The sequence below is a fragment of the Scyliorhinus torazame genome, chromosome 2 (genome assembly GCF_047496885.1).
Source record: "Scyliorhinus torazame isolate Kashiwa2021f chromosome 2, sScyTor2.1, whole genome shotgun sequence".
Lineage (NCBI taxonomy): Eukaryota > Metazoa > Chordata > Chondrichthyes > Carcharhiniformes > Scyliorhinidae > Scyliorhinus > Scyliorhinus torazame.
Window position 1 is genome coordinate 191,780,621 of NC_092708.1, and position 26,516 is coordinate 191,807,136.

At 53.3% G+C, this 26,516-nt stretch overlaps 1 protein-coding gene across 1 annotated transcript in view; it reads right to left on the reverse strand.

The window, feature by feature from the left end:
• The window catches only part of LOC140394479 (protein mono-ADP-ribosyltransferase PARP12-like), a 119,170-nt gene that overhangs the window by 19,212 nt on the left and 73,442 nt on the right, over positions 1-26,516 (reverse strand). Inside the window, exons 5-7 of the mRNA XM_072481781.1 lie at positions 16,428-16,551; positions 10,667-10,835; positions 5,652-5,763 (exon numbers count right to left, since the gene is read on the reverse strand). Of these exons, the coding sequence (XP_072337882.1) occupies positions 5,652-5,763; positions 10,667-10,835; positions 16,428-16,551 (405 nt within the window). The remainder of the gene's footprint in view (positions 1-5,651; positions 5,764-10,666; positions 10,836-16,427; positions 16,552-26,516) is intronic.

A 26,516-nucleotide genomic window follows, 5' to 3' on the forward strand; every position in this document is an offset into this window, starting at 1 on the left:
ATCCAAGAAGCCCATCATTCTCTCCCTCCCATCCGGGGGTTGAGCTTCATATAATTTTTTATAAAATGTCTTGAACACTCCATTCACTCTCTCCGCTCCCCGCTCCATCTCTCCTTCCTCATCCCTCACTCCCCCTATTTCCCTCGCTGCTCCCCTTTTCCTCAATTGGTGTGCCAGCAACCTGCTCGCCTTCTCCCCATATTCGTACTGTACACCCTGTGCCTTCCTCCATTGTGCCTCTGCAGTGCCTGTAGTCAGCAAGTCAAATTCTACATGTAGCCTTTGCCTTTCCCTGTACAGTCCCTCCTCCGGTGCTTCCGCATATTGTCTGTCCACCCTCAAAAGTTCTTGCAGCAACCGCTCCCGTTCCTTACTCTCCTGCTTCCCTTTATGTGCCCTTATTGATATCAGCTCCCCTCTAACCACCGCCTTCAACGCCTCCCAGACCACTCCCACCTGGACCTCCCCATTATCATTGAGTTCCAAGTACTTTTCAATGCACCCCCTCACCCTTAGACACACCCCCTCATCTGCCATTAGTCCCATGTCCATTCTCCGGGGTTGGCGCCCTCCTGTTTCCTCCCCTATCTCCAAGTCCACCCAGTGTGGAGCGTGATCCGAAATGGCTATAGCCGTATACTCCGTTCCCCTCACCTTCGGGATCAATGCCCTACCCAGCACAAAAAAGTCTATTCGCGAGTAGACTTTATGGACATAGGAGAAAAACAAGAACTCCTTACTCCTAGGTCTGCTAAATCTCCACGGGTCTACACCTCCCATCTGCTCCATAAAATCTTTAAGTACCTTGGCTGCTGCCGGCCTCCTTCCAGTCCTGGACTTCGACCTATCCAGCCCTGGTTCCAACACCGTATTAAAATCTCCCCCCATTATCAGCTTTCCCATCTCTAGGTCCGGAATGCGTCCTAGCATCCGCCTCATAAAATTGGCATCATCCCAGTTCGGGGCATATACGTTTACCAAAACCACCGTCTCCCCCTGTAGTTTGCCACTCACCATCACGTATCTGCCCCCGTTATCCGCCACTATAGTCTTTGCCTCGAACATTACCCGCTTCCCCACTAATATAGCCACCCCCCTGTTTTTCGCATCTAGCCCCGAATGGAACACCTGCCCCACCCATCCTTTGCGTAGCCTAACCTGGTCTATCAGTTTCAGGTGCGTTTCCTGTAACATAACCACATCAGCCCCCATGTTGCTCCCGGAAGTCAGCAAACTCTGGCTGACCTCGGCTTCCCCCCGTGACCTCGGCTCGCACCGTGCGACGCCCCCTCCTTCCTGCTTCTCTATTCCCGCCATGATTATCATAGCGCGGGAACCAAGCCCGCGCTTCTCCCTTGGCCCCGCCCCCAATGGCCAACGCCCCATCTCCTCCACCTCCCCTCCTCCCCCCATCACCACCTGTGGGAGAGAGAAAAGTTACCACATCGCAGGATTAGTACATAAAACCCCTCTTTGCCCCCCACATTCGCCCCACCACTTTGTTCAAACGTTCTTTTTAATAACCCGCTCGTTCCAGTTTTTCTTCCACAATAAAAGTCCACGCTTCATCCGCCGTCTCAAAGTAGTGGTGCCTCCCTCGATATGTGACCCACAGTCTTGCCGGTTGCAGCATTCCAAATTTTATCTTCTTTTTATGAAGCACCGCCTTGGCCCGATTAAAGCTCGCCCTCCTTCTCGCCACCTCCGCACTCCAGTCTTGATAAACGCGGATCACCGCGTTCTCCCATTTACTGCTCCGAGTTTTCTTCGCCCATCTAAGGACAATTTCTCTATTCTTAAAACGGAGGAATCTCACCACTATGGCTCTGGGAATTTCTCCTGCTCTCGGCCCTCGCGCCATCACTCGGACGCTCCCTCCACCTCCAACGGACCCGCCGGGGCCTCCGCTCCCATTAACGAGTGCAGCATCGTGCTCACATATGCCCCGACGTCCGCTCCCTCCACACCTTCAGGAAGACCAAGAATCCTCAGGTTGTTCCTCCTTGCGTTGTTTTCCAGTGCCTCCAACCTTTCCACACATCGTTTCTGATGTGCCTCATGCGTCTCCGTCTTCACCACCAGGCCCTGTATATCGTCCTCATTCTCGGCAGCCTTTGCCTTCACGACCCGAAGCTCCCGCTCCTGGGTCTTTTGTTCCTCCTTTAGCCCTTCGATCGCCTGTAGTATTGGGGCCAACAGCTCTTTCTTCATTTCCTTTTTGATCTCTTCCACACAGCATTTCAAGAACTCTTGTTGTTCAGGGCCCCATGTTAAACTGCCACCTTCCGACGCCATCTTGGTTTTTGCTTGCCTTCCTTGCCGCTGTTCTAAAGGATCCATTGCAATCCGGCCACTTTCTCCTCCTTTTTTCATCCGTATCCAGGGGGGATTCCCTTCTGGTTTACCGCACAGTGTTTTTAGCCGTCAAAATTGCCGTTGGGGCTCCTATCAAGAGCCCAAAAGTCCGTTTCACCGGGAGCTGCCGAAACGTGCGACTCAGCTGGTCATTGCCGCATCCGGAAGTCCGTGGATGTGCACTTGCGATGCCAAGGCATACAAGGCTGTGGGCCAAGTGCTGGGAAATGGGATTAGAATAGTTAGGTGATTGTTAATTATCACCGCAGACATGATGGGCCAAAGGGGCTTTTCTGTGCTGTAGACCTTTATGACTCTACGGTGACACCAAAGTATTTTGCTGCTGCATCCACAATTCCTTGTCCATTTATTCACCAAGCGCCTGAGACAGTTGGCCCTCTTTGTCTGATTCCTGGCTCTGTTTCTGTTTGGTTGGTTGTCACTACCTGTGGTGTGTACTGCTTAGACACCATTAAGCAGAAGTTACCAAGAAGTCTTTAGTAACACTGCTGAATTCTACATATTTACAGTCAAGAGCACAGGTGTGGAGAGGATGTCACGGCATGTCTTTACATGTGACTACCTAACTCTACACTGCTGACCTAAGCTCCAGATCAAGTGCCTTCTTCCATCATCGGTGGGCGGTACTGTACTCAGTCCCAGGTTAACCCTTAATGTACCGGATCCTAAGCACAGTGGTTAGCACTGCTGTCTCATGCCGCTGAGGACCCGGGTTCGATCTCGGACCCGGGTCACTGTCTGTGTGGAGCTTACACATTCTCCCCGTGTCTGCGTGGGTTTCACTCCCACAACCCAAAGATGTGCAGGCTAGGTGGATTAGCCTTACTAAATTGCCCCTTAATTGGAAAAAAAAAGAATTGAGTACTCAAAAATAATGTACCGGATCCTTCTACGACAGTTTCCTCCTAATAATTGACCTCTCCCACTACATTTGTACATCTGAGCTACCTTTGTGTCAACAAACGTAAAATAAACCACAGGAACTGTGTTTCAGTTGCTGCTATCTTCACCTCGAGATCAGAAGGTTGTGGGATGAGGTCCCACTCCAGTCTTTAATCCAGGTTGACATCCCTGTGAAAACTATATTCAATTTACCAACCAACTTCCTTTCAATCCTGCTCGAGCTAGTTCATGAATATAGACAACAGAGACGAGAGAGATGTGAAGTTACTGCAGAGATTTCAACACAGAAATTCAGGCTGGCAGTTCAGTGCAGTACCGAGGGGGGTGCCACGCTGTTTGATGGGACGATAAACCAAGCATTTGTCTGCCCTCTCAGGTGGGTGTGGATGTGAACGATTCAGAAATGAAATGAAATGAAAATCGCTTATTGTCACAAGTAGGCTTCAAATGAAGTTACTGTGAAAAGCCCCTAGTCGCCACATTCTGGCGCCTGCTCGGGGAGGCTGGTCCGGGAATTGAACCGTGCTGCTGGCCTGCCTTGGTCTGCTTTCAAAGCCAGCGATTTAGCCCTGTGCTAAACAGCCCCTGAGGGGAGCAGGGGAGTTCCTCTTGATGTCCTGGCTAATATCTATCCTTCAATTGACATCATAAAAAACAGAGTATCTGGTATTCATCACGTGCTCCTTGTGGGATCTTGCTTTGTAAAATCTGCTGCCTTTCCTACATTATCCCAGTACTCCCGGGGCAATAACGTGCTTTGTGATAATTGCTGCCTTTCCTACATTATCCCAGTACTCCCGGGTCAATAACGTGCTTTGGGAGATCCTGAGGTATGTGAAATTCAGTAGATTAATACCATTCATAGATTATCATAGAATTTAGAGTGCAGAAGGAGGCCATTCGGCCCATCGAGTCCGCACCGGCTCTTGGAAAGAGCACCATACCCAAGGTCAACACCAACAACCTATCCCCATAACCCAGTAACCCCACCCAACACTAAGGGCAATTTTGGACACTAAGGGCAATTTATCATGGCCAATCCACCTAACCTGCACATCTTTGGACTGTGGGAGGAAACCGGAGCACCCGGAGGAAACCCACGCACACACGGGGAGAACGTGCAGACTCCGCACAGACAGTGACCCAAGCCGGAATTGAACCTGGGACCCTGGAGCTGTGAAGCAATTGTGCTATCCACAATGCTACTGTGCTGCCCTTCATTCTTTCTCTTTGTAATAATCTAAGATTGAAATGAAACACTGTAGACTAGAAGATGAATGGCAGTCAAGTTCCTCCACATACTGGAGGGGGGCTCGTGTAGGGGGTCGGAGTTGCGGGTGCTGGCAGCCGCACCACTCCTGATGGCTCCGGGAAAGTACTCGGTGAGTTCAGTGGTGGTGAAAGATTTGGAGGCAGTTTAGACAACCTTTTAAGCTGAGGGAGGGTCAGGTGTGATGCCGATTAGGGGGAATCATGGGTTCGAGTCGGGGAGACCGGATGCAAGATTTTGGCGATGGGTAGAGAGGGGGATTAAGGAAATGAAGGACTTGCTTCTTGGGAGACGATTTGCGAGTCTGGAGTAGTTGGGAGAGACATATGGGTTGGCGCAGGGGAAGAGTTTAGGTACCTGCAGGCTCAGGATTTTGCATGGAAGGTGTTCCCGACCCTCCCGATAGCACTGGTCTCCTCTTTGCTGGAGGCAGTGCTGCAGAGGGTAAATGCCTCAACCTCATTTGCGAGGCTGAGGCTAATATAGTTGAAAGTTGTACATAGGGCGCACTTCACAAAATCAAGGATGAGCCTGCTGTTTGAGGGGGTGGAGGATGTCTGTGAGCGATGTGGGAGGGGCCCCGTGAACTATGTTCTTATGTTTTGGTCATGCCCGAAGCTGGAAAGGTTTTGGAAGGAAATATTCAGCACAATCTCGGGGGTCTTGCACATGAATGTGGAGCCCGTCCACTAGAAGCCATTTGTGGGGTGTTGGACCGGCCCGAGTTGCAGGCGGGTGCGGGGGCAGATGTTGTAGCCTTCGTCTTGCTGATCACTCAAAGGCGGATCCTTTTGGGGTGGCGGTCAGCTTCTCCACCCTGTGCCTCAGTGTGGCGGGGGGAATCTACTGGAATTTCTGACCCTGGAGAAGGTGACGTTTGAGCTGAAGAGGGCGAAGGAGAGGTTCTACAATTCATGGGTTTGTTTATCGTGCACTTTCAGGAGCTGGTTACTGTTGATTGTTGAGCGGGAGGGAGGTGAGTTTGGGGGGGACTGTTTTCTTTTTTCAATTGTTGGGTTTGTTTTGTTTCTCTTTTGTGTGCCAAAATTGATGAAAATATGGCGAATAAACATTTTCCTTTTTGAAAATTTCCTCCACATACCTTCAAAGTCCACAGTGTACTGGCAAGTCCCCATCAGGAATACTGCCTTTTCCTTGCTGTCTGCCAAGTACAAGTTCTCCAGGTCGGTGGATGTGACTGTTTCCAAACCTTGCTGTCAGAAAACCACACAAGAGGCGCATGAATATTAGGGCAAAGAACGATCCAAAAAGCAAAATTCTGTGAAAGGTGGAAATCTGGGGCGTCATTCTCCGACCCCCCGCCGGGTCGGAGAATGGCCGTTGGCCGCCGTGAATCCCGCCCCCGCCGAAGTCTCCGGTACCGGAGATTGGGCGGGGGCGGGAATCGGGCCGCGCCGGTTGGCGGGACCCCCCGCTCAATTCTCCGGCCCGATGGGCCGAAGTCCCGCCCAGAAATTGCCTGTCCCGCCAGTAAATACCAGGTTTGATTTACGCCGGCGGCGTGGGCGGGCTCCGGGGTCCTGGGGGTGGCGCGGGGCGATCTGACCCAGGGGGGTGCCCCCACGGTGGCCTGGCCCGCGATTGGGGCCCACCGATCCGCGGGCGGGCCTGTGCCGTGGGGGCACTCTTTCCCTTCCGCCTCCGCCACGGCCTCCATCATGGCGGAGGCGGAAGAGACTCTCCCCACTGCGCATGCGCGGGAAACTGTCAGCGTCCGCTGACGCTCCCGCGCATGCGCCGCATTTCCGCGCCAGCAGGCGGGGAAACAAACGCCGTTTCCGTCAGCTGGCGGGGCGGAAATCCCTCCGGCGTCGGCCTAGCCCCGACATTGAGGAGCATTCCGCACCTTTGGGCCGGCGCGATGCCCGTCTGATTGGCGCCGTTTTTGGCACCAGTCGGCGGACATCGCGCCGTTGTGGGAGAATTTCGCCCCAGAAGTAAGAACAGAAAAGGTGGGGAAAACTCACTCGCCAGCATTTGTGGAGGGAGAAGCTACGCCTCAGGTCGAGATTAATGTTTGTGAGAACAGAAGAAAGCTAGAAAAGTAAGCGTTTTGAAGCCAGTGGTGGTGGTGGGAGTGTGTATATGTGTGTGCGTGCCGGGGATGTGTGTGCATGTCGGGGATGTGAGTCGGTTTGTGTGGTGATGTGGGTGTGCTGCGTGCGTGCATGTGTATGCATACATGTGTGTGGTGTGTGTGGTGGGAAGAGCAGTACTAGGGTATAAATAAGGAGGGTTGATCAGGGATGGGCAATGAGAGTGACAGAGGTAATAAATAGGGCGACAGAGAAACTTAGAATGAAGTCAAAAGTAAAGGCATGGGGTGAAATTCTCCGGTATCGGCGCGATGTCCGCTGACCGGCGCCAAAATGGCGCAAATCAGTCTGGCATCGCGCCGCCCCAAAGGTGCGGAATCCTCCGCATAACGTTGAGGGGCTAGGCCCGCGCCGGACTCATTTCTGCCCCGCCAGCTGGCGGAAAAGGCCTTTGGTACCCCACCAGCTGGCGCGGAAATGACATTGCCGGGCGGCGCATGTGCGGGAGCGTTAGCGGCCGCTCACGGCATCCCCGCGCATGTGCTGTGGAGGGAGTCTCTTCCGCCTCCGCCATGGTGGAGACCGTGGTGAAGGCGGGAGGAAAAGAGTGCCCCCACGGCACAGGCCCGCCTGCGGATCGGTGGGCCCCGATCGCGGGCCAGGCCACCGTGGGGGCACCCCCCGGGGCCGGATCACCCCGCCGGATCGCCCCAGGACCCCGGAGCTTGCCCGCGCCGCCTTGTCCCGCCGGTAAGAGAGGTAGTTTAATCCACGCCGGCAGGACAGGCATTCTAGCAGCGGGACTTCGGCCCATCCGGGCCGGAGAATCGCGGGGGGGGGGGGCCGCCAACCGGCGTGGCGCGATTCCCGCCCCCCGCCGAATCTCCGGTGCCGGAGAATTCAGCAACCGGCGGGGGCGGGATTCACGCCAGCCCCTGGCGATTCTCCGACCCGGCGGGGGGTCGGAGACTCTCGCCCATGATATCTGAATGTGCAAAGCATTTGCAACAAATCAATAGCACAGATAGAAATAAAGCGGTTTGATCCAATAACCATATTGGAAAGATTGCCCCCGAGTAATCAAGGTGGAGAATTGAATATTCCAAGATGTTTAAATTTTACAAGAGATAGACAAAATGGAAAAAGAAAAATGATGATAAAGGGTGGGATAAAGATGGTGCAGAAGAGTAATAATAGCTCAACAAATCAAGAGGCACAATCATTTTGGGTGGAGCCAAGGAACAACGAGGGACAGAAACATGAATAAAACATTGTTTATACATGATAGTAGCTGTAATGTAGGGCAGAGTATAAATCAGGAAATTAGAAGCACGTGTAACAAGGGTGATACATTAATACTGGGGGGACTTTCATCTTCATACAGACTGGACAAACCAAATTTGAAGGAATAGTGTGGAGAGTAAGTTCATGTATACAATGTCGTTTTCTAAATCAGCATGTTGAGGAAACAACTAGGGAACAGACAACTTTGTATCTTATGTGATGAGAATGAGTTAATTAATAACTGTTTAGTAAAGGGGCCTCTGGGAAAGAGTGACCATAACATGATGGAATTTTATATTGAGTATGAAAGTGGTTCAGTTACATCTGAAATTAGGCTTCAACAAAAAAACTATAGAGGCATGAGGGGCAAGTTGATTAAGGTACATTAGGAAACATTCATCGAAAAGCAGAATCTGAAATAAAAACTGAAAATGCTTGAAATACTCAGCAGGTTACTGCAGCATCTGTGTCGAGAGACAGAGTTAATGTTTTGAGTTAGTGACCTTTCATCAGATGAGACGTTTAAAAGATCCCACTGTGCTATTTTTAAGAAGAGCAGGGGCGTTCTCCTTGGTTGGCCAATATTTATCCCTCAATCAACACCATAGACACAGATCATCTGGTCATCATCACGCTGCTGTTTGTGGGATCTCGCTGGGCAGTTATTGGTTGTCGTATACCCTGCGTCACAACAATGACTACACTTCAATAAGTACTTCATTGGCTGTACATACTTTTTTTTTCAAAGAAATTAAGAGTACCCAATTCATTTTTTCCAATTAAAGGGCGAACTAGTGTGGCCAATTCACCTAACCTGCACATCCCTGGCCCGTGGGGGCGAAATCCACGCAAACATGGGGAGAATGCGCAAACTCCACAGGGACAGTGACCCAGAGACGGAATCGAACCGGGACCTCGGCTCCGCGAGGCAGCAGGACAACCCACTGCGCCACCCGGCTGTACATACTTTGAGCTATTCAGTAATCGTGACAGGCGCTATATAAATAAATGCAGTCTTTTTTGTACAGAGATTTAGGAAAAGGTTTTTTTGATGTCTCTAGTAAAATGGATAAGGTGAAAGCAGAACATGGGGCGGGATTCTGTGATCCTGAGGCTAAGTGTCGACGCCGTCGGAAACGGCGTCGCGTTTCTCGACGGCGTCAACGCGGCCTCAGGTTCAGCAATTCTGGCCCCAACAGGGGGCCAGCACGGCACTGGAGCGGTTCACGCTGCTATGCTGCTGATTCCGGCGTCAATTGGGCGCTGCAGGATCCGCACATGCACAGTGGCAACCGCGCCAACGCGCGCATGCGTAGTGGCTCCCTGCAACGCGCCAGCTCCCACACAACATGATGCATGGCTACAGGGGCCGGCGCGGAAGGAAGGAGGCCCCCAGCCAGAGTGGCCAGCCCGCCGATCGGTGGGCCCCAATCACGGACCAGGCCACGTCGGAGGCCCCCCACCCTGGGGTCGGAACCCCTCATCCCCCCCCCCCCACAAGCCGCCCACTGACCTTTCCACGCCGAGTTCCCGCCGGCTGAGAGCAAGTGTGGACGGCACTGGTGGGACTCGGCTTTTTTACGACGGCTGCTTGGCCCATCCCAGGCCAAGAATCGGCGGGCCAGCCGCGTAGAGCAGCCCCCAACCGGCGCCGCGCCAACCACACTGGCGCCAATGGCGCCGATTCTCCACTCTGCGGAGAATCGCGTGCCAGCATTGGGGCAGCGTGGCGCGATTCGCGCCAGTCACGGGGATTCTCCGGTCTAGCCCCGGGGGCTGAGAGAATCCCGCTCATGGTCCTTTTGGATTTTCAAAAGGTATTCAAGAAGGTGCTAACACTGACAAGGCCAGTGTCTACTCTCCATCCCGTGATGAGGTGGTGGGCCACTTCTTTGAACCACTGCAGACCATGGGTAGGGAGTGCCTCAATCTTGACCGAGGGGTAATAGAGGAACAGTGATACGTGCTCTTGTCATGCTGGTGAGTCACTCAGAGGAAAGTCGGGAGTTGCTGGTGTTCTTAAGCAACTGCTACCCTTGTTCTTCCAAGTGGTAGAGGTTGGTGGCTTGGAAGATGCTGCCAAAGGAGCCTAGGCGAGTTGCTGCTGTGCATCTTGTAGATGGTGCACGCTGTGCGTTGGTGGTGGAGGGAGTGAATGTTTCACATTGTGACGGGGTGTCAATTAATCGGGCTGCTTTGTCCCAGATGGTGTTGAGCTTGTAGAGCTGCACTCATCCAGGCAAGGGGAGAATATTATGGTCTGCATATTGCAAAAAAGGATATAGAAGCCCCAGTGAAATTGCAACAAATAATTGCAAGGATGATACCAGAATTGAGAAACTATAACTAGTGGGAAAAACTAAACAGACTGGAGCACTTTGGAAAAGAGAAGGTTGGAAAAGTGACCCGATAGAGGTCTTTAAGATTGTGAAGGGGTTTGACAGGACGGATAGAGAGAATATATCTTCACATGTTAAGTCACTCCGTTCAAGGGCAATTAGGGATGGGCAGCAAATTTTGGCTAACGACACCCACATCTGTGAAATAATACATTTTTAAAAATGTGGACGGAGCTCAAAACAAGAGGACACAAATGTGAGTTCATTAATAAATACAATTCAATTCAGGAGGAACATTTTTACCTGGAGAATGGTTAGAATTTGGGAATCTGATATCACAAGTAATTCAGGCCAATAACATTGGTGCATTTAAAGGGAGGCGATGCTGTACCAACTGAACTACCCACGGAACCCCATGTAGGAAACTAGAAGCTCACCTGTTTACCATATTCTATCCACATTCCAGTGTCAGCCTGCCAGTACCAGAGCCATTCTGTGGTTAGGGTGTAGTGCGGAGGTTTAGTGACAGAAGATGTGGTGGAAAGCCTCCTCACCCTGTTCAAGTTGTTGGTCATTGTCCTGAAATTAACAGCCGGGAGTCCCGCTCTGTCGCAGAAAACAAACAGACTATTCAGTTATAGCTCATAAAGAAAGTCAGAAGGGGCAGCAGGGTGACACAATGGTTAGCACTCCCAGGTTCGATGCCGGCCCTGGTTCAATGTCCGTGTGGAGTTTGCACATTCTCCCTGTGTCTGCATTGGTTTCGGCCCCACAACCCAAAGATGTGCAGGCTCGGTGGATTGGCCACGCTAACTTGCCCCTTAATTGGAAAAAATGAATTGGGTACTTTAAATTAAAAAAAAGAAAATCAGGGGCGTCATTCTCCGACCCCCCGCCGGGTCGGAGAATGGCCGTTGGCCGCCGTGAATCCCGCCCCCGCCCCCGCCGAAGTCTCCGGTACCGGAGATTGGGCGGGGGCGGGAATCGGGCCGCGCCGGTTGGCGGGACCCCCCCCGCTCAATTCTCCGGCCCGAATGGGCCGAAGTCCCGCCCAGAAATTGCCTGTCCCGCCGGCGTAAATCAAACCTGGTATTTACCGGCGGGACCAGGCGGCGTGGGCGGGCTCCGGGGTCCTGGGGGGGGGCGCGGGGCGATCTGACCCCGGGGGGTGTCCCCACGGTGGCCTGGCCCGCGATCGGGGCCCACCGATCTGCGGGCGGGCCTGTGCCGTGGGGGCACTCTTTCCCTTCCGCCTCCGCCACGGCCTCCACCATGGCGGAGGCGGAAGAGACTCTCCCCACTGCGCATGCGCGGGAAACTGTCGGCGCCCGCTGACGCTCCCGCGCATGCGCCGCATTTCCGCGCCAGCTGGCGGGGCACCAAACGCCATTTCCGCCAGCTGGCGGGGCGGAAATCCCTCCGGCGTCGGCCTAGCCCCTCAATGTTGGGGCTAGGCCGCCAACGATGCGGAGCATTCCGCACATTTGGGCCGGCGCGATGCCCGTCTGATTGGCGCCGTATTTGGCGCCAGTCGGCGGACATTGCGCCGTTGGTGGAGAATTTTGCCCCAGATGTCTGGTAATCGACACCGGCATTATGGGCCATGTCCATGAGCAGACTCTCTGGGCGGGATTCTCCAACCCCCCGCCGGGTCGGAGAATCACCGGGGCGGGGGGGGGGAGTGGCGGCGTGAATCCCGCCCCTGCCGGCTGCCGAATTTTCCGGTGCCGGGGATTTGGCGGGGGTGAGAATCGCGCCGCGCCAGTGTGCGGCCGCTGGCAGCGACCCCCCCCCCCCGGCGATTCTCCGGCCCGTGATGGGCCGATTAGCCGCCCGTTCTTGGCGGATCCCGCCAGTGCATGTTACGCAGGTACTTACCGGCGAGGCCTGGTTCCACGGGCGGTCTCCGGGGTCACCGGGGGGGGGCACGGGGGGATCTGGCCACGAGGGGTGCCCCCATGGTGGCCTGGCCCGTGATCGGAGCCTACGGATCTGCGGGCGGGCCTGTGCCGTGGGGGCACTCTATTCATCGGTACCGGTCAGCGATGGCTGGCGCGGAGATGAACCTCCCCCCTGTGCATGCGCTAGGATGGCGCTCCCGCGCATGTACCAACACGCGCCGGTCGGCGGAGGCCCTATGGCACCGGTTGGCATGGCGCCAAGCCCCCTCCGTGCCGGCCGGCGCAGCGCAAACCACTCCAGCGCCGGCCTAGCCCCTGAAGGTGCAGAGGATTCCGTACCTTTGGGGCGGCCCGAGCCGGTGTGGTTCACGCCACTCCTCGCTGCCGGAGTGGCCCATCCCACCGGTTTCCGAAGAACCCCGCCCTCTGTCTTTTATAATCAGGCGTGTGTTCATACCTGATCAATATCTACCTCTGTGATGTCCACCGTGCAGCTCACGGTGTCCCCGAGCTCCTTTGATCCACCTGTAAATTATAGCACTGCCCCCACTGCTACCCTCACAATTACATCTGGTGAATCTGCACTTTTGTTTATTATTTTCCTGGGATGTCGCTGTCACTGGGCCAGCATTTGTTGCCCATCCCTAATTGCCCCTCGATCTGAGTGTATCCCTCGGCCATTTCAGAGGGCAGTTCAGAGTCAGCCACATTGTTGTGGGTCTGGGAGTCGCACGTAGGCCAGAGCGGCAGATTTCCTCGTGAACCAGGTGGGTTTGTACAACAGTTTGGTCACCATTACTGAGACAAGCTTCCAATAAAAATATATCTAGATTCCACCAGCTGCCGTGATGGGATTTGAACCCTTGTCCCCGGAGCATTAGCCTGGGCCTCTGGATTAGTGACATTACCAACCACTATGCCACCCATCTCCCCTCATTCAGAAACATTCTCCCCATGTTACTTGCGGTAGTGCTGGCGCCTCAGAATCAGAAGGCCCTGGGTTCAAGCTCATCTCCAGAAACCTCGTGCCCATAGCCTAGGCTGGCAATCCAATTCAGTGCTGAGGGAGTGCTGCACTGTCAGCAGTGACATCTTTTGAGATGTATTACGACCTCAGACCAAACCCTAACAGGGGCTAAGATACTGAACCAAAATTTCAATATTTTAGTTTATTTGTAAGACTATGGAAAGAATGATCCGCTTCAGGCGTGATTGCACGAAGAAATACAAATTTGGGGCGGGATTCTCTGACCCCGGGCCAGGTCGGAGAATCGCCCGCGGGGGGGGGGGGCGTGCGATTCACGCAACGCCGCCTCGACACTGGTCCGCTGATTCTCCAGTGACCGGAGAATTGGTGCCATTGGCGCCGGTGCAATTGGCGCGGCACTGGTCGGGGGCCACTCTACACGCCACCCCCCCCCCCCCCCCGCCGATTCTCCGTGCAGGATGGGCCGAGTGGCCGCCGAGATAGGCCGAGCCCCGCCGGCGCCGTTGACATGTGGTCTTACCCGGAGGGACCTCAGCGTCCATCCTGCAAGGGGCGGCCTGGTGTGGGGGGGGGGGGGTCCGAGCCTGGGGGGGGGGCTCTTCCATGGCCTGGACCGCGATCGGGGCCTACCGATCGGCAGGACGGCTTCTCCTGGTGGGGGCCTCTTTTACTCCGCGCCAGGCCCCTGTAGCTCTCGGCATGTAGCATCGGGGCCGGCGCGGAGAAGGAAAGTAGCGTGCATGCGCGGACCCGCGCCGCCCGTTTGACGCCGGTATCGGCAGCTGGAGTTGCATGTGTCGCTCCAGCACTGTGCTGGCCTCCTGTAGGCCGCAGGATCGCTGATCCTGGGGCCTGTTGATGCCGTTGGCCCGTTACGAAGGCGTCAACACGTAGCCTCAGGATCAGAGAATCCCGCCCTAGGTATTTCGAAAACAAAACTTTATTATGAATGCAATATATTTTTTTTTAATTTAGGGTACCGAATTCATTTTTTCCAATTAAGGGACAATTTAGTGCGGCCAATCCACCTAGCCTGCGTTTCTTTGGGTTATGGGGGCGAAACCCACGCAAACACAGGGAGAATGTGCAAACTCCACACAGACAGTGACCCAGAGCTGGGATCGAAACTGGGATGACGGCGCCGTGAGGCTGCAGGGCTAACCCACTGCTCCACCGTGCTGCCCTCTATGAATGCAATATTAACTTTTATTAACTTCACACCCAAAAAGAACAGCTTTCAATTTACCCCTTAAACACTACTAAATTTCCCATTGAACACCGAGAAAAGAAACATAAGCTGTCAGTCTATCTTACTGTGGGAAAATTATGGACTCAGTGTCAGGCAGATCAGAATTCAACTCCTTGCTCCAAAATTTTCTCCAAAAACTGCCTCTCTAAAGCTTTTCAAAAGGTCTCTCTGCATTCCTGGGCTCCACCTAGCAATGACTTCATCTCACTAAGCTGAAAAACAAATGAACTCTGCAGGCTACCAAGCACATTAACTTCGCAGGAACTTTCCCAGTCAAACCAAAGTCCACTAGACCAAATTGAAAAACACATTCATTTGCCAATTTCACCTTCTGGCTGCTAAAAGCACCCAGGCACTGCAAAACGGAATTATTTTTAAACAACCATGACTACTGCAGTCAGATACACTATAACCACAGGTGTTTAACCCTTAAATTGCCCAATAGGTAGAATCCAATATTCCTAAAGTCTTCCAGTCGTCACAACTTGGGCGGGATTCTCCCCTACCCGGCGGGACGGGGGGGACGGGGGGGGTGTCCCGGCGGGACGGAGTGGCGTGAACCACACCGGCGTCGGGACGCCCCACAGGTGCGGAATCCTCCGCACCTTTAGAGGCTAGACCCGCACCTTCAGGGGCGAGGCCCGCCCCGGAGTGGTTTGCGCCCCGCCGGCTGAATGGAAGGCCTTTGGCGCCACGCCAGCCGGGGCCGAAGGGACTCCGCCGGCCGGCGCAAGTCCGCGCATGCTCATGAGCGTCAGCGCCTGCTGACGTCATCCCCGTGCATGCACGGGGGGGGCGGGGGGTTCACCTACGCGTTGGCCATGGCGGAGGCTGATGGTCGGCGCGTAGGAAAAGAGTGCCCCCACGGCACAGGCCCGCCCGCGGATCGGTGGGCCCCGATCGCGGGCCAGGCCACCGTGGGGGCCCCCCCCGGGGCCAGATCACCCCGCGCCCCCCCCAGGACCCCGGAGCCCGCCCGCGCCGCCAGGTCCTGCCGGTAACGGACCTGGTTCAATTTATGCTGGCGGGACTGGCATAGAAGCAGCGGGCCGGAGGATCGCCAGGGGGGTGGGCCCGCCGACCGGCGCAGCGTGATTTCCGCCCCCGCCGAATCTCCGGTGCCGGAGAATTCGGCGGCCGGCAGGGGCGGGATTCACGCCACCCCCCCGGCAATTCTCCGACTCGGCGGGGGGTCGGAGAATTCCGCTCAAGATGTTAAAAGCAAGGTCCCACCTTCCATTTCAGCCAGAGCTAAAATATCCCATGACACTCTATCAACGCAGAGCAATGGTGTTTCTCCCAGCGTCCTGACCAATATTAATCCCTCATCCAACATCACTGAACCAGATAGCTGGTCATTAGCATATTGCTGTCTGTGGGATCTTGCTGTGCTTAAACTCACCACCATGTTCCCTGCACTACAACAGTGACTTCAAAAGCACTCCAGTGACTGTAACGCACTTTGAGACATCCGAAAGTCATGAAAGGCACTATATAAATGCAAACCATCTCTCCTGACTATGAAATCTCATCTCCACTACCCTCTCGATATGCTGTGACCCCTGGTTGTGAAAAGGTAAGTGAATTTGTGATGACATTTTGCCATGTACACCTCATGAAAGACGACATTTATATAATATAGAAAATTGACACAGGGTATGAGGCCAATTGGTCCTTATGACATAATATTTTATAAATATACAGTCACTTGGTGGTACAGAACTTGAACATTTCTGAAAGGAGGGGCATGTTATCAAAGTTTTTCATCTTGCCCTCGTCAGGTCAAATGCAAGAATGCCAAATTTCACACTATCGCAACAATTTATTCTGCAGGAGGAAACATCTTAGGGAGTCTATACTCCCCATTGCTTTCTTTGAGACAATGCTTCGGCTAGCCAACCAATCACTATAATTACAATATAACATATTATAATATTGCATTACTTGTACTATAAATAAAGATTTTACAAACCAATCTGAAGGAGAAGACGACCAATAATCTGGGTCAGGGAAGACAAAGTCTTAGACAGCCCTGCTCTGCATCCTTATATCAAGCTTACCTGTCTGTGCAGTAAGGATCACAGTAATCCTTTTCAATCTGCTCCATGTCTGGGAGATCCTTCCATCCGTCCTCATCAACCTGCCATCGATAAGGGAGCTTGAAGTGAACCAGTTTACACTTATCTGAGGGAAACACAAATGTACAAGGAGATTATTTCTGCTTATTCTCCTGTGGTTTTCCCTTCCACATATTTTGCAAATTCCTTGTATATACATGTGGTGAAACAGGAAACCCCCCTGCCCATCCCCAGAGCATCAGCTCAGACCTCTGAATTACTAGTCCAGTGACATTGCCACTCCACCATCACCTCCCCAAACTGCTAACACTGTATTGTTGCTAATGAGCCAAAGCTTGGTGATGAGAGACAGCGCAAACCGGCATTTCGACAGACATGAGTTAATCAGCATGGATTTATGAATGGGAAGACTGTGCTGACTCGTCTGAGTAAATCTTTTGAGGAGGTAACCAAGAAGGATCCCTTGAGGGTAATAGATTTGATGTAGTCTAAGTGACACTAGCAAGGTTTTTGACAAGGTAACACATGGCAGACTGGTCAGAAAATTGGCTCAGTGGCTTCCGGTGGCGGCCATGGAGGAGTAGGTCGCACATTTGATAGCTCCCGCCTGTGACGGACTTTTGGACCTTTCCCCCCATTTTTTTCTAGATTTTATGGGATAAATGGGTGAAGAGTGAGGAGAAATCCCCCTCCGGTGTATGGAGAATTGGACCAGAAGTGGCCGTGTGAGAAGACAAAGTCCTATAAGGAAGACACGAGCAGAGCCAGCAACGCAGGAAAGCATGGCGGAGAGTGAAGCCCGTAGGGAGGCGGTATCGACGGAGCAGCTGGTGGAGTTTTTTTGAAGATTGCTTCGCCAAGCTGAAGAAGGACACGCTGGACCCGATTAAGGGTTCGATTGTTCAAGTTGTGCAGAATCAAGAGACCCACGGGAGAGCGATCCAGGAGGTGGAGAAAAAGGTGTCCAAGCACGAGGAGTATATAACTGTGCTGGAGACCAAAGTGGAGATGATGAACGACCGCCAGGAAAGAATGCAGGAGAAGCTGGAGGCCTGGAGTACAGGTCCAGGAGGCAGAATCTTAGAATTGTCGGCCTCCCTGAAGGCAGTGAGGGATCGGATGCGAGGGCTTATGTGACGGACATGTTGGAGAAGTTGAGGGGGCTGAGGCGTTCCCTCGGCCCCTGGAAGTGGATAGAATGCACAGAGCCCTTGCGAAGAAGCCCTGAGTGAACGAGCCGTCGAGGGCCATGGTGGTACGAATGCACCGGTTCCTGGATAAGGAACACGTTCTGCGGTGGGCCAAGAAGGAACGGAGCAGCAAATGGGAGAACTGTGAGCTGCGCATTTATCAGGGCCTGGGCGCTGATCTGGCCAAGTGGCGAGCTAGGTTTAATCGGGCAAAAACAACCCTCTTTAAGAAGGGGGTGAAGTTTGGGATGCTGTACCCAGCCCGTCTGTGGGTCACACATGATGAACGGGACTTCTACTTTGAAACACCAGACGAAGTATGGACCTTTATTAAAGAAAATTGGCTGGAGGCGAATTAAAAGACACTGAAGCCTTGGAGAAGTACTGTGGCGGCGATTTGTTGTGCTGGGTTGTACAAATATAAGTAGTGCTATGTGTAATAAGGGGCTGTTTTGCTGGCTAAAGTTAGAAGCCCCCCAACCGGGCTGATTACATGGAACGTCAGAGGGCTGAACGGGCCGGTCAGGAGGGCTCGCGTGTTTGCGCATTTGAGGGGGCTGAAGGCGGACGTGGCAATGTTACCAGATATACACCTAAAGGTTACAGACCAGGCGAGATTCAGAAAGGGGTGGGTTGGCCAAGTACTGAACTCAGGGCTGGACTCAAAGACCAGTGGGTTAGCGATCTTGATCAACAAACGGGTGGCATTCGAGGCAGGGAGAACCGTGTCAGACAAGGGGGGTAGGTACATAATGGTGAGTGGGAAGCTGGATGGGGTGTGAGTGGTACTTGTGAACATATATGCTCTGAATTGGGACAAGGTGGAATTTATGAGGAGGGTGTTAGGTAAGATCCCAGACTTAGAGGATCAAGGAAAACCCCAAGGCCTTTTACACATATGTGAGAAATATGAGAATGACTAGAGCGAGGGTAGGTCCGATCAAGGACAGTAGCGGGAGATTGTGTATTGAGTCTGAAGAGATAGGAGGTCTTGAATGAGTACTTTTCTTCTGTATTTACAAATGAGGGGGGCGATATTGTTGGAGAGGACAGTGTGAAACATACTGGTAAGCTCGAGGAATTACTTGTGAGGAAGGAAGATGTGTTGGGCATTTTGAAAAACGTGAGGATAGACAAGTCCCCCGGGCCTGATGGGATATATCCAAGGATTCTATGGGAAGCAAGAGATGAAATTGCAGAGCCGTTGGCAATGATCTTTTCGTCCTCACTGTCAACAGGGGTGGTACCAGGGGATTGGAGAGTGGCGAATGTTGTGCCCCTGTTCAAAAAAGGGACTAGGGATAACCCTGGGAATTACAGGCCAGTTAGTCTTACTTCGGTGGTAGGCAAAGTAATGGAAAGGGTACTGAAGGATAGGATTTCTGAGCATCTGGAAAGACACTACTTGATTAGGGATAGTCAGCACGGATTTGTGAGGGGTAGGTCTTGCCTTACAAATCTTATTGAATTCTTTGAGGAGGTGACCAAGCATGTGGATGAAGGTAAAGCAGTGGATGTAGTGTACATGGATTTTAGTAAGGCATTTGATAAGGTTCCCCATGGTAGGCTTCTGCAGAAAGTAAGGAGGCATGGGATAGTGGGAAATTTGGCCAGTTGGATAACGAACTGGCTAACCAATAGAAGTCAGAGAGTGGTGGTGGATGGCAAGTATTCAGCCTGGATCCCAGTTACCAGTGGCGTACCGCCGGGATCAGTTCTGGGTCCTCTGCTGTTTGTGATTTTCATTAATGACTTGGATGAGGGAGTTGAAGGGTGGGTCAGTAAATTTGCAGACGAAAGGAAGATTGGTGGAGTTGTGGATAGTAAGGAGGGCTGTTGTCGGCTGCAAAGAGACATAGATAGGATGCAGAGCTGGGCTGAGAAGTGGCAGATGGAGTTTAAACCTGAAAAGTGTGAAGTTGTCCATTTTGGAAGGACAAATATGAATGCGGAATACAGGGTTAACGGTAGAGTTCTTGGCAATGTGGAGGAGCAGAGAGATCTTGGGGTCTATTTTCATACATCTTTGAAAGTTGCCACTCAAGTGGATAGAGCTGTGAAGAAGGCCTATGGTGTGCTCGCGTTCATTAACAGAGGGATTGAATTTAAGAGCCGTGAGGTGATGATGCAGCTGTACAAAACTTTGGTAAGGCCACATTTGGAGTACTGTGTACAGTTCTGGTCACCTCATTTTAGGAAGGATGTGGAAGCTTTGGAAAAGGTGCAAAGAAGATTTACCAGGATGTTACCTGGAATGGAGAGTAGGTCTTACGAGGAAAGGTTGAGGGTGCTAGGCCTTTTCTCATTAGAACGGAGAAGGATGAGGGGCGACTTGATAGAGGTTTATAAGATGATCAGGGGAATAGATAAAGTAGACAGTCAGAGACTTTTTCCCCGGGTGGAACAAACCATTACAAGGGGACATAAATTTAAGGTGAAAGGTGGAAGATATAGGAGGGATATCAGAGGTAGGTTCTTTACCCAGAGAGTAGTGGGGGCATGGAATGCACTGCCTGTGGAAGTAGTTGAGTCGGAAACATTAGGGACCTTCAAGCAGCTATTGGATAGGTACATGGATTACGGTAAAATGATATAGTGTAGATTTATTTGTTCTTAAGGGCAGCACGGTAGCATTGTGGATAGCACAATTGCTTCACAGCTCCAGGGTCCCAGGTTCGATTCCGGCTTGGGTCACTGTCTGTGTGGAGTCTGCACGTCCTCCCCGTGTCTGCGTGGGTTTCCTCCGGGTGCTCCGGTTTCCTCCCACAGTCCAAAGATGTGCAGGGTAGGTGGATTGGCCATGATAGATTGCCCTTAGTGTCCAAAATTGCCCTTGGTGTTGGCTGGGGGTGTTGAGTTTGGGTAGGGTGCTCTTTCCAAGAGCCGGTGCAGACTCAGGGGGCCGAATGGCCTCCTTCTGCACTGTACATTCAATGATAATCTATGATTAATGTAGGACAAAGGTTCGGCACAACATCGTGGGCCGAAGGGCCTGTTCTGTGCTGTATTTTCTATGTTCTATGTAACCTGATCATGGGAGGGGACTTCAATACAGTCATTGATCCGGAATTGACAGGTCAAAATCCAGGACAGAGAGGAGGCCGGCTGCGGTAAAGGAATTGAAGGGTTTTATGGAGCAGATGGGGGGGAGTAGACCCATGGAGGTTTTCACAGCCAAGGGCAAAGGAGTTTTCCTTTTTTTCACATGTCCACAAGGTATACTCTCGCATCGACTTTTTTGTTCTGAGCAGGGCGCTGATACCGAAGGTGGTGGATACGGAGTACTCGGCAATCGCAGTGTCGGATCATGCTCCACACTGGGTGGATCTACGGGTTAGTGTGGAGAGCGGGCAACGCCCGCTGTGGAGACAGGATGTGGGGTTGCTAGCGGATGAAGCGATCTGTGGGCGGGCTAACAAGTCCATCCAGAAAACAAATGATACGGGGGAGGTCTCCGCAGCGACGGTTTGGGAAGCTCTGAAGGCAGTGGTCAAAGGGGAATCAATCTTGATACAGGCGCACAGAGAAAAGGCGGAACGGACTGAGAGGGATAGGTTAGTGGAGGAGATACTCCAGGTGGACAGGAGATACTCGGAGGCCCTGGATGTGGGGCTACTGAGGGTGCGGCGGAGGGTACAGGCGGAGTTTGGGCTGTTGACCACATCCTTCCTAAAATGAGGCGACCAGAACTGTACACAGTACTCCAAATGTGGCCTTACCAAAGTTTTGTACAGCTGCATCATCACCTCACGGCTCTTAAATTCAATCCCTCTGTTAATGAACGCGAGCACACCATAGGCCTTCTTCACAGCTCTATCCACTTGAGTGGCAACTTTCAAAGATGTATGAACATAGACCCCAAGATCTCTCTGCTCCTCCACATTGCCAAGAACTCTACCGTTAACCCTGTATTCCGCATTCATATTTGTCCTTCCAATATGGACAACCTCACACTTTTCAGGGTTAAACTCCATCTGCCACTTCTCAGCCCAGCTCTGCATCCTATCTATGTCTCTTTGCAGCCGACAACAGCCCTCCTTACTATCCACAACTCCACCAATCTTCGTATCGTCTGCAATACGATACGAGAAGACAGAGGGTATGGAAAGGGAGAGGTTAGTGGGGGAGATTTTGAGAGTGGACAGGAGATACACAGAGGCCCCGGAGGAAAGATTACTTGGGGAAAGACGACGGCTCCAGACGGAGTTTGACCTGTTGACCACAGGGAAGGTGGAGGCACAGTGGAGGAAAGCGCAGGGGGCGACCTACGAGTATGGGGAAAAGGCTAGTCGGATGCTGGCACACCAGCTCCGTAAGAGGATGGCAGCGAGGGAAATAGGGGGAGTCAAAGATGGAAGGGGAGCCACGGTTCGGAGTGCGACGAAAATAAACGAGGTATTCAAGACCTTTTATGAAGAGCTGTACAGATCCCAGCCCCCAGCGAGGGAAATGGGGATGAGACGATTCCTAGATCAGCTGAGATTCCCGAGGGTGGAGGAGCAAGAGGTGGCTGGTTTGGGGGCACCAATTGGGTTGGAGGAGCTGAGCAAGGGTTTGGGGAGCATGCAGGCGGGGAAGGCCCCGGGACCGGACGGATTCCCGGTGGAGTTCTACAGGAAGTACGCAGACCTGTTGGCCCCGCTACTGGTGAGGACCTTTAATGAGGCAAGAGAGGAGGGGACCCTGCCCCCGACAATGTCGGAAGCGACAATTTCTTTGATCCTAAAGTGGGACAAGGACCCACTGCAATGTGGATCGTACAGGCCGATCTCGCTCCTCAATTTGGATGCAAAGTTGCTGGCAAAAGTGCTGGCCACGAGGATCGAGGACTGTGTCCCGGGGGTGATCCACGAGGACCAGACAGGATTTGTAAAGGGCAGGCAACTAAACACCAATGTGCGGCGGCTCTTAAACGTGATAATGATGCCATCGGAGGAGGGAGAGGCGGAGATAGTGGCAGCTATGGACGCGGAGAAGGCCTTTGACCGAGTAGAGTGGGAGTACCTCTGGGAGGTGCTGCATAGGTTTGGGTTCGGGGTAGGGTTTATCAATTGGGTTAAGCTCCTTTACAGAGCCCCGATGGCAAGTGTAGTGATGAACCGGCGGAGGTCGGAGTACTTTCGACTGTACCGAGGGACGAGGCAGGGGTGCCCCCTGTCCCCCCGTTGTTCGCATTGGCGATCGAACCATTGGCCATGTCATTGAGGGAGTCTAATAAATGGAAGGGGGTGGTCCGAGGGGGAGAAGAGCATCGGGTGTCGCTATATGCGGATGACCTGTTGCTGTACGTGGCGGATCCAATGGAGGGGATGGTGGAAGTCATGCAGACTCTACGGGAGTTTGGGGAGTTTTCGGGCTATAAGCTCAATGTAGGGAAGAGTGAGCTCTTTGTATTACAGGCGGGGGACCAAGAAAGAGGGATAGGGGACCTACCGCTGAGGAGGGCGGAGAGGAGCTTTCGGTATCTGGGGATCCAGATAGCCAGGAGTTGGGGGACCCTACATAAACTGAATCTGACGAGGTTGGTGGAGCAAATGGAGGAGGATTTCAAAAGCTGGGACATGTTACCGCTCTCGCTGGCGGGTAGAGTGCAGTCGGTCAAAATGGTGGTCCTTCCGAGGTTTCTGTTTGTGTTTCAGTGCCTTCCCATCGTGATCACTAAGGCCTTTTTTAAGAGAGTAGGCAGGAGTATTATGGGGTTTGTGTGGGCGAATAAGACCCCGAGAGTAAGGAGAGGACTCCTGGAATGCAGTAGGGACCGAGGAGGGTTGGCGCTGCCAAACCTGGGGAGCTACTACTGGGCAGCAAATGTGGCGATGATCCGCAAGTGGGTTATGGAGGGAGAGGGGGCGGCATGGAAGAGGATGGAGATGGCGTCCTGTAAAGGAACGAGCCTGGGGGCGTTGGTGACGGCACCGCTGCCGCTCTCGCTGACAAAGTATACCACGAGTCCGGTGGTGGCGGCAACGCTAAGGATCTGGGGCCAGTGGAGACGGCACCGGGGTGCAATGGGAGCATCGGTGTGGTCCCCGATCAGGGGTAACCACCGGTTTGTCCCGGGGAAGATGGATGGGGGTTCCAGAGCTGGCATCGGGCGGGGATTGGAAGAATGGGGCACCTGTTCATCGACGGGACGTTTGCGAGCCTAGGGGCACTGGAGGAGACGTTTGAGTTACCCCCGGGAAATGCCTTTAGATATATGCAGGTGAGGGTGTTTGTGAGGCGACAGGTGAGGGAATTTCCGTTGCTCCCGGCACAAGAAGTTCAAGATAGGGTGATCCCGGGTGTATGGGTCGGGGAGGGCAAGGTGTCGGTAATACACCAGAAGTTGAAAGAAGAGGGGGAAGCGCTGGTAGAAGAGTTGAAGGGTAAGTGGGAGGAGGAGCTGGGGGAGGAGATCGAGGAAGGTCTGTGGGCTGATGCCCTAGGTAGTGTTAATTCCTCCTCCTCGTGTTCCGGGCTCAGCCTGATACAATTTAAGGTGATCCACAGAGCGCACTTGCTGGGGGCGAGGTTGAGTATGTTCTTTGGGGTAGAGGACAGATGTGGAAGGTGCTCAGGGAGCCCGGCGAACCATGTTCATATGTTTTGGTCATGCCCGGCACTGGAGGGGTTCTGGAGAGGAGTGGCGGGAGCAATATCTCAGGTGGTGAAAGTCCGGGTCAAGCCAAGCTGGGGGCTAGCAATATTTGGAGTAGTGGACGAACCGGGAGTGCAGGAGGCGAAAGAGGCCGGCATTCTGGCCTTTGCAACCTTGGGGGGGGGAGAGGGGGGACTGCCTGGGAGGGTGGATGAGCAAGAGATAACATGAAGGGTTGGGGAAACTGGCACGTACGGGTGAGGGCCAGTGTACAAAGCTGTGTAAATATATCATTTTGCCATGTATATGTCTTGCTCTGCGCGAAGTCTCGTTTTTTTTTTGTTACGAGGGAGGGGGGGTTATTGATTGTAAGGGAGAAAAATTGTGTTAAAAACTTTAATAAATATATATTTTTTTTAAAACATAATACAATACAAAACAGTGGTGAATTGTAGCAGCAATACCTTCACCACATTCACCTCCTGTTAAAAAATTGAAGTCCAGCAGTGGGCTCACAGATCGAGTCTGTCCGGCGCCTTGATCGTTCTCTGTGATCGCCACAGCTCCGGCTTCACTGCTGGCATGGGTGTTGGGCTCGTTGACTCCAGGAGCGTGTCGTCTTGAGCTTCATCACGGTGGGTCGCCGATGGGGGGAGGGAGTGTGTAGGCCGTGTAGGGGCGGGGGCGGTGTTTGGTGTAGGGGGGGGGCATAGGTGATGGTCGCTGGGGAACCGGCGGGTGCCAGATCTCATTGGGAGACTGTATCTTGTCAGCTGTCGCGGTGCGCCAGGTAGGCATACTGAGGGTTGGCAATTAGGAGCTGGACCCTCTCGACCAGGGGGTCGGACTTATAGCTGCTCACGTGCTTCCGGAGGAGGAGAGGCCCCGGTGTTGTCAGCCAGGACGGAAGCGAGAACACGGAGGTGGATTTTCTGGGTAAGACAAATAGACGGTCGTGAGGGGTCTCGTTCGTGGCTGTGCAAAGGAGCGACCGAATGGAGTGGAGCGCGTCGGGGAGGACCTCCTGCCAGCGGGAAACCGGGAAACCTCTAGACCGCAGGGCCAGAAGGACGGCCTTCCATACCGTCGCGTTCTCCCTCTCCACCTGTCTGTTTCCCCGGGGATGTAGCTGGCAATGCCCTTACCGAGCAGATACTGAACAGCTCATCGCTCATAAACGAGGAGCCCCGGTTACTGTGGACGTAAGTGTGGAAACCGATCAGGGTGAAGATACTATGCAGGGCCTTAATGACAGTGGCCGCGGTCATGTCGGGGCTTGGGATGGCAAAGAGGAAACGGGAGTACTCATCAATGACGTTGAGAAAATTCTCATTGCGGTCAGTGGAGGGGAGGGGCCCTTTGAAATCGACGCTGAGGCGTTCAAAGGGGCGGGATGCCTTCCCCAGGTGGGCCTTGTCTGGCCTTTAGAAGTGCGGCTCGCACTCCGCGCAGACTTGGCAGTCGCTGGTCATGGCCCTGACCTCCTCGGTGTAGAAGGGCAGGTTGCAGGCCTTGATGAAGTGGAGAAGTGGGTGGCCCGAAGTCGGTCATCTTGCGCCCTGGCACATGTGCTGCGGGACAGGGCATCTGAGGGCTCATTGAGCTTCCCAGGACGATACACGATATCGTAATTATAGGTGGAGAGTTCGATTCTCCACCTCAAGATTTTATCATTCTTGATCTTGCCCCGCTGTGGGTTGTTGAACATAAAGGCTACCGATCGTTGGACGGTGACGAGGGTGAACCTCCTACCGGCTAGGTAGTGCCTCCAATGCCACACAGCTTCCACAATGGCTTGAGCTTCCTTTTCGACAGAGGAGTGTCGAATCTCGGAGGCGTGGAGGGTACGGGAAAAGGCCACGGGCCTGTCTGCATGGTGAAGGGTAGCGGCCAGGGTGACATCCGACGTGTCACTCTCCACCTGGAAGGGGATGGACTCGTCCACCGCGTGCATCGCGGCCTTGGTAATGTCTGCCTTGATGCGGCTGAAGGCCAGGCGGGCCTCAGTCGTCAGGGGAAAAATGGGGACTTTGATAAGTGGGCGGGCTTTGTCCGCATAGCTGGGGACCCATTGGGCATAATATGAAAAGAACCCCAGGAATCTTTTCAGGGCCTTGGGGCAGTGGGGAAGGGGAAGTTGCAGGAGGGGGCGCATGCGGTCGGAGTCGTGCCCTAGGACTCCGTTTTCTACGACATAGCCGAGGATGGCTAGTCGGGTTGTGCGGAAAACGCATTTCTCCTTGTTGGAGGTGAGATTGAGGGCTTGGGCGGTTTGGAGGAATTTCTGAAGGGTAGCGTTGT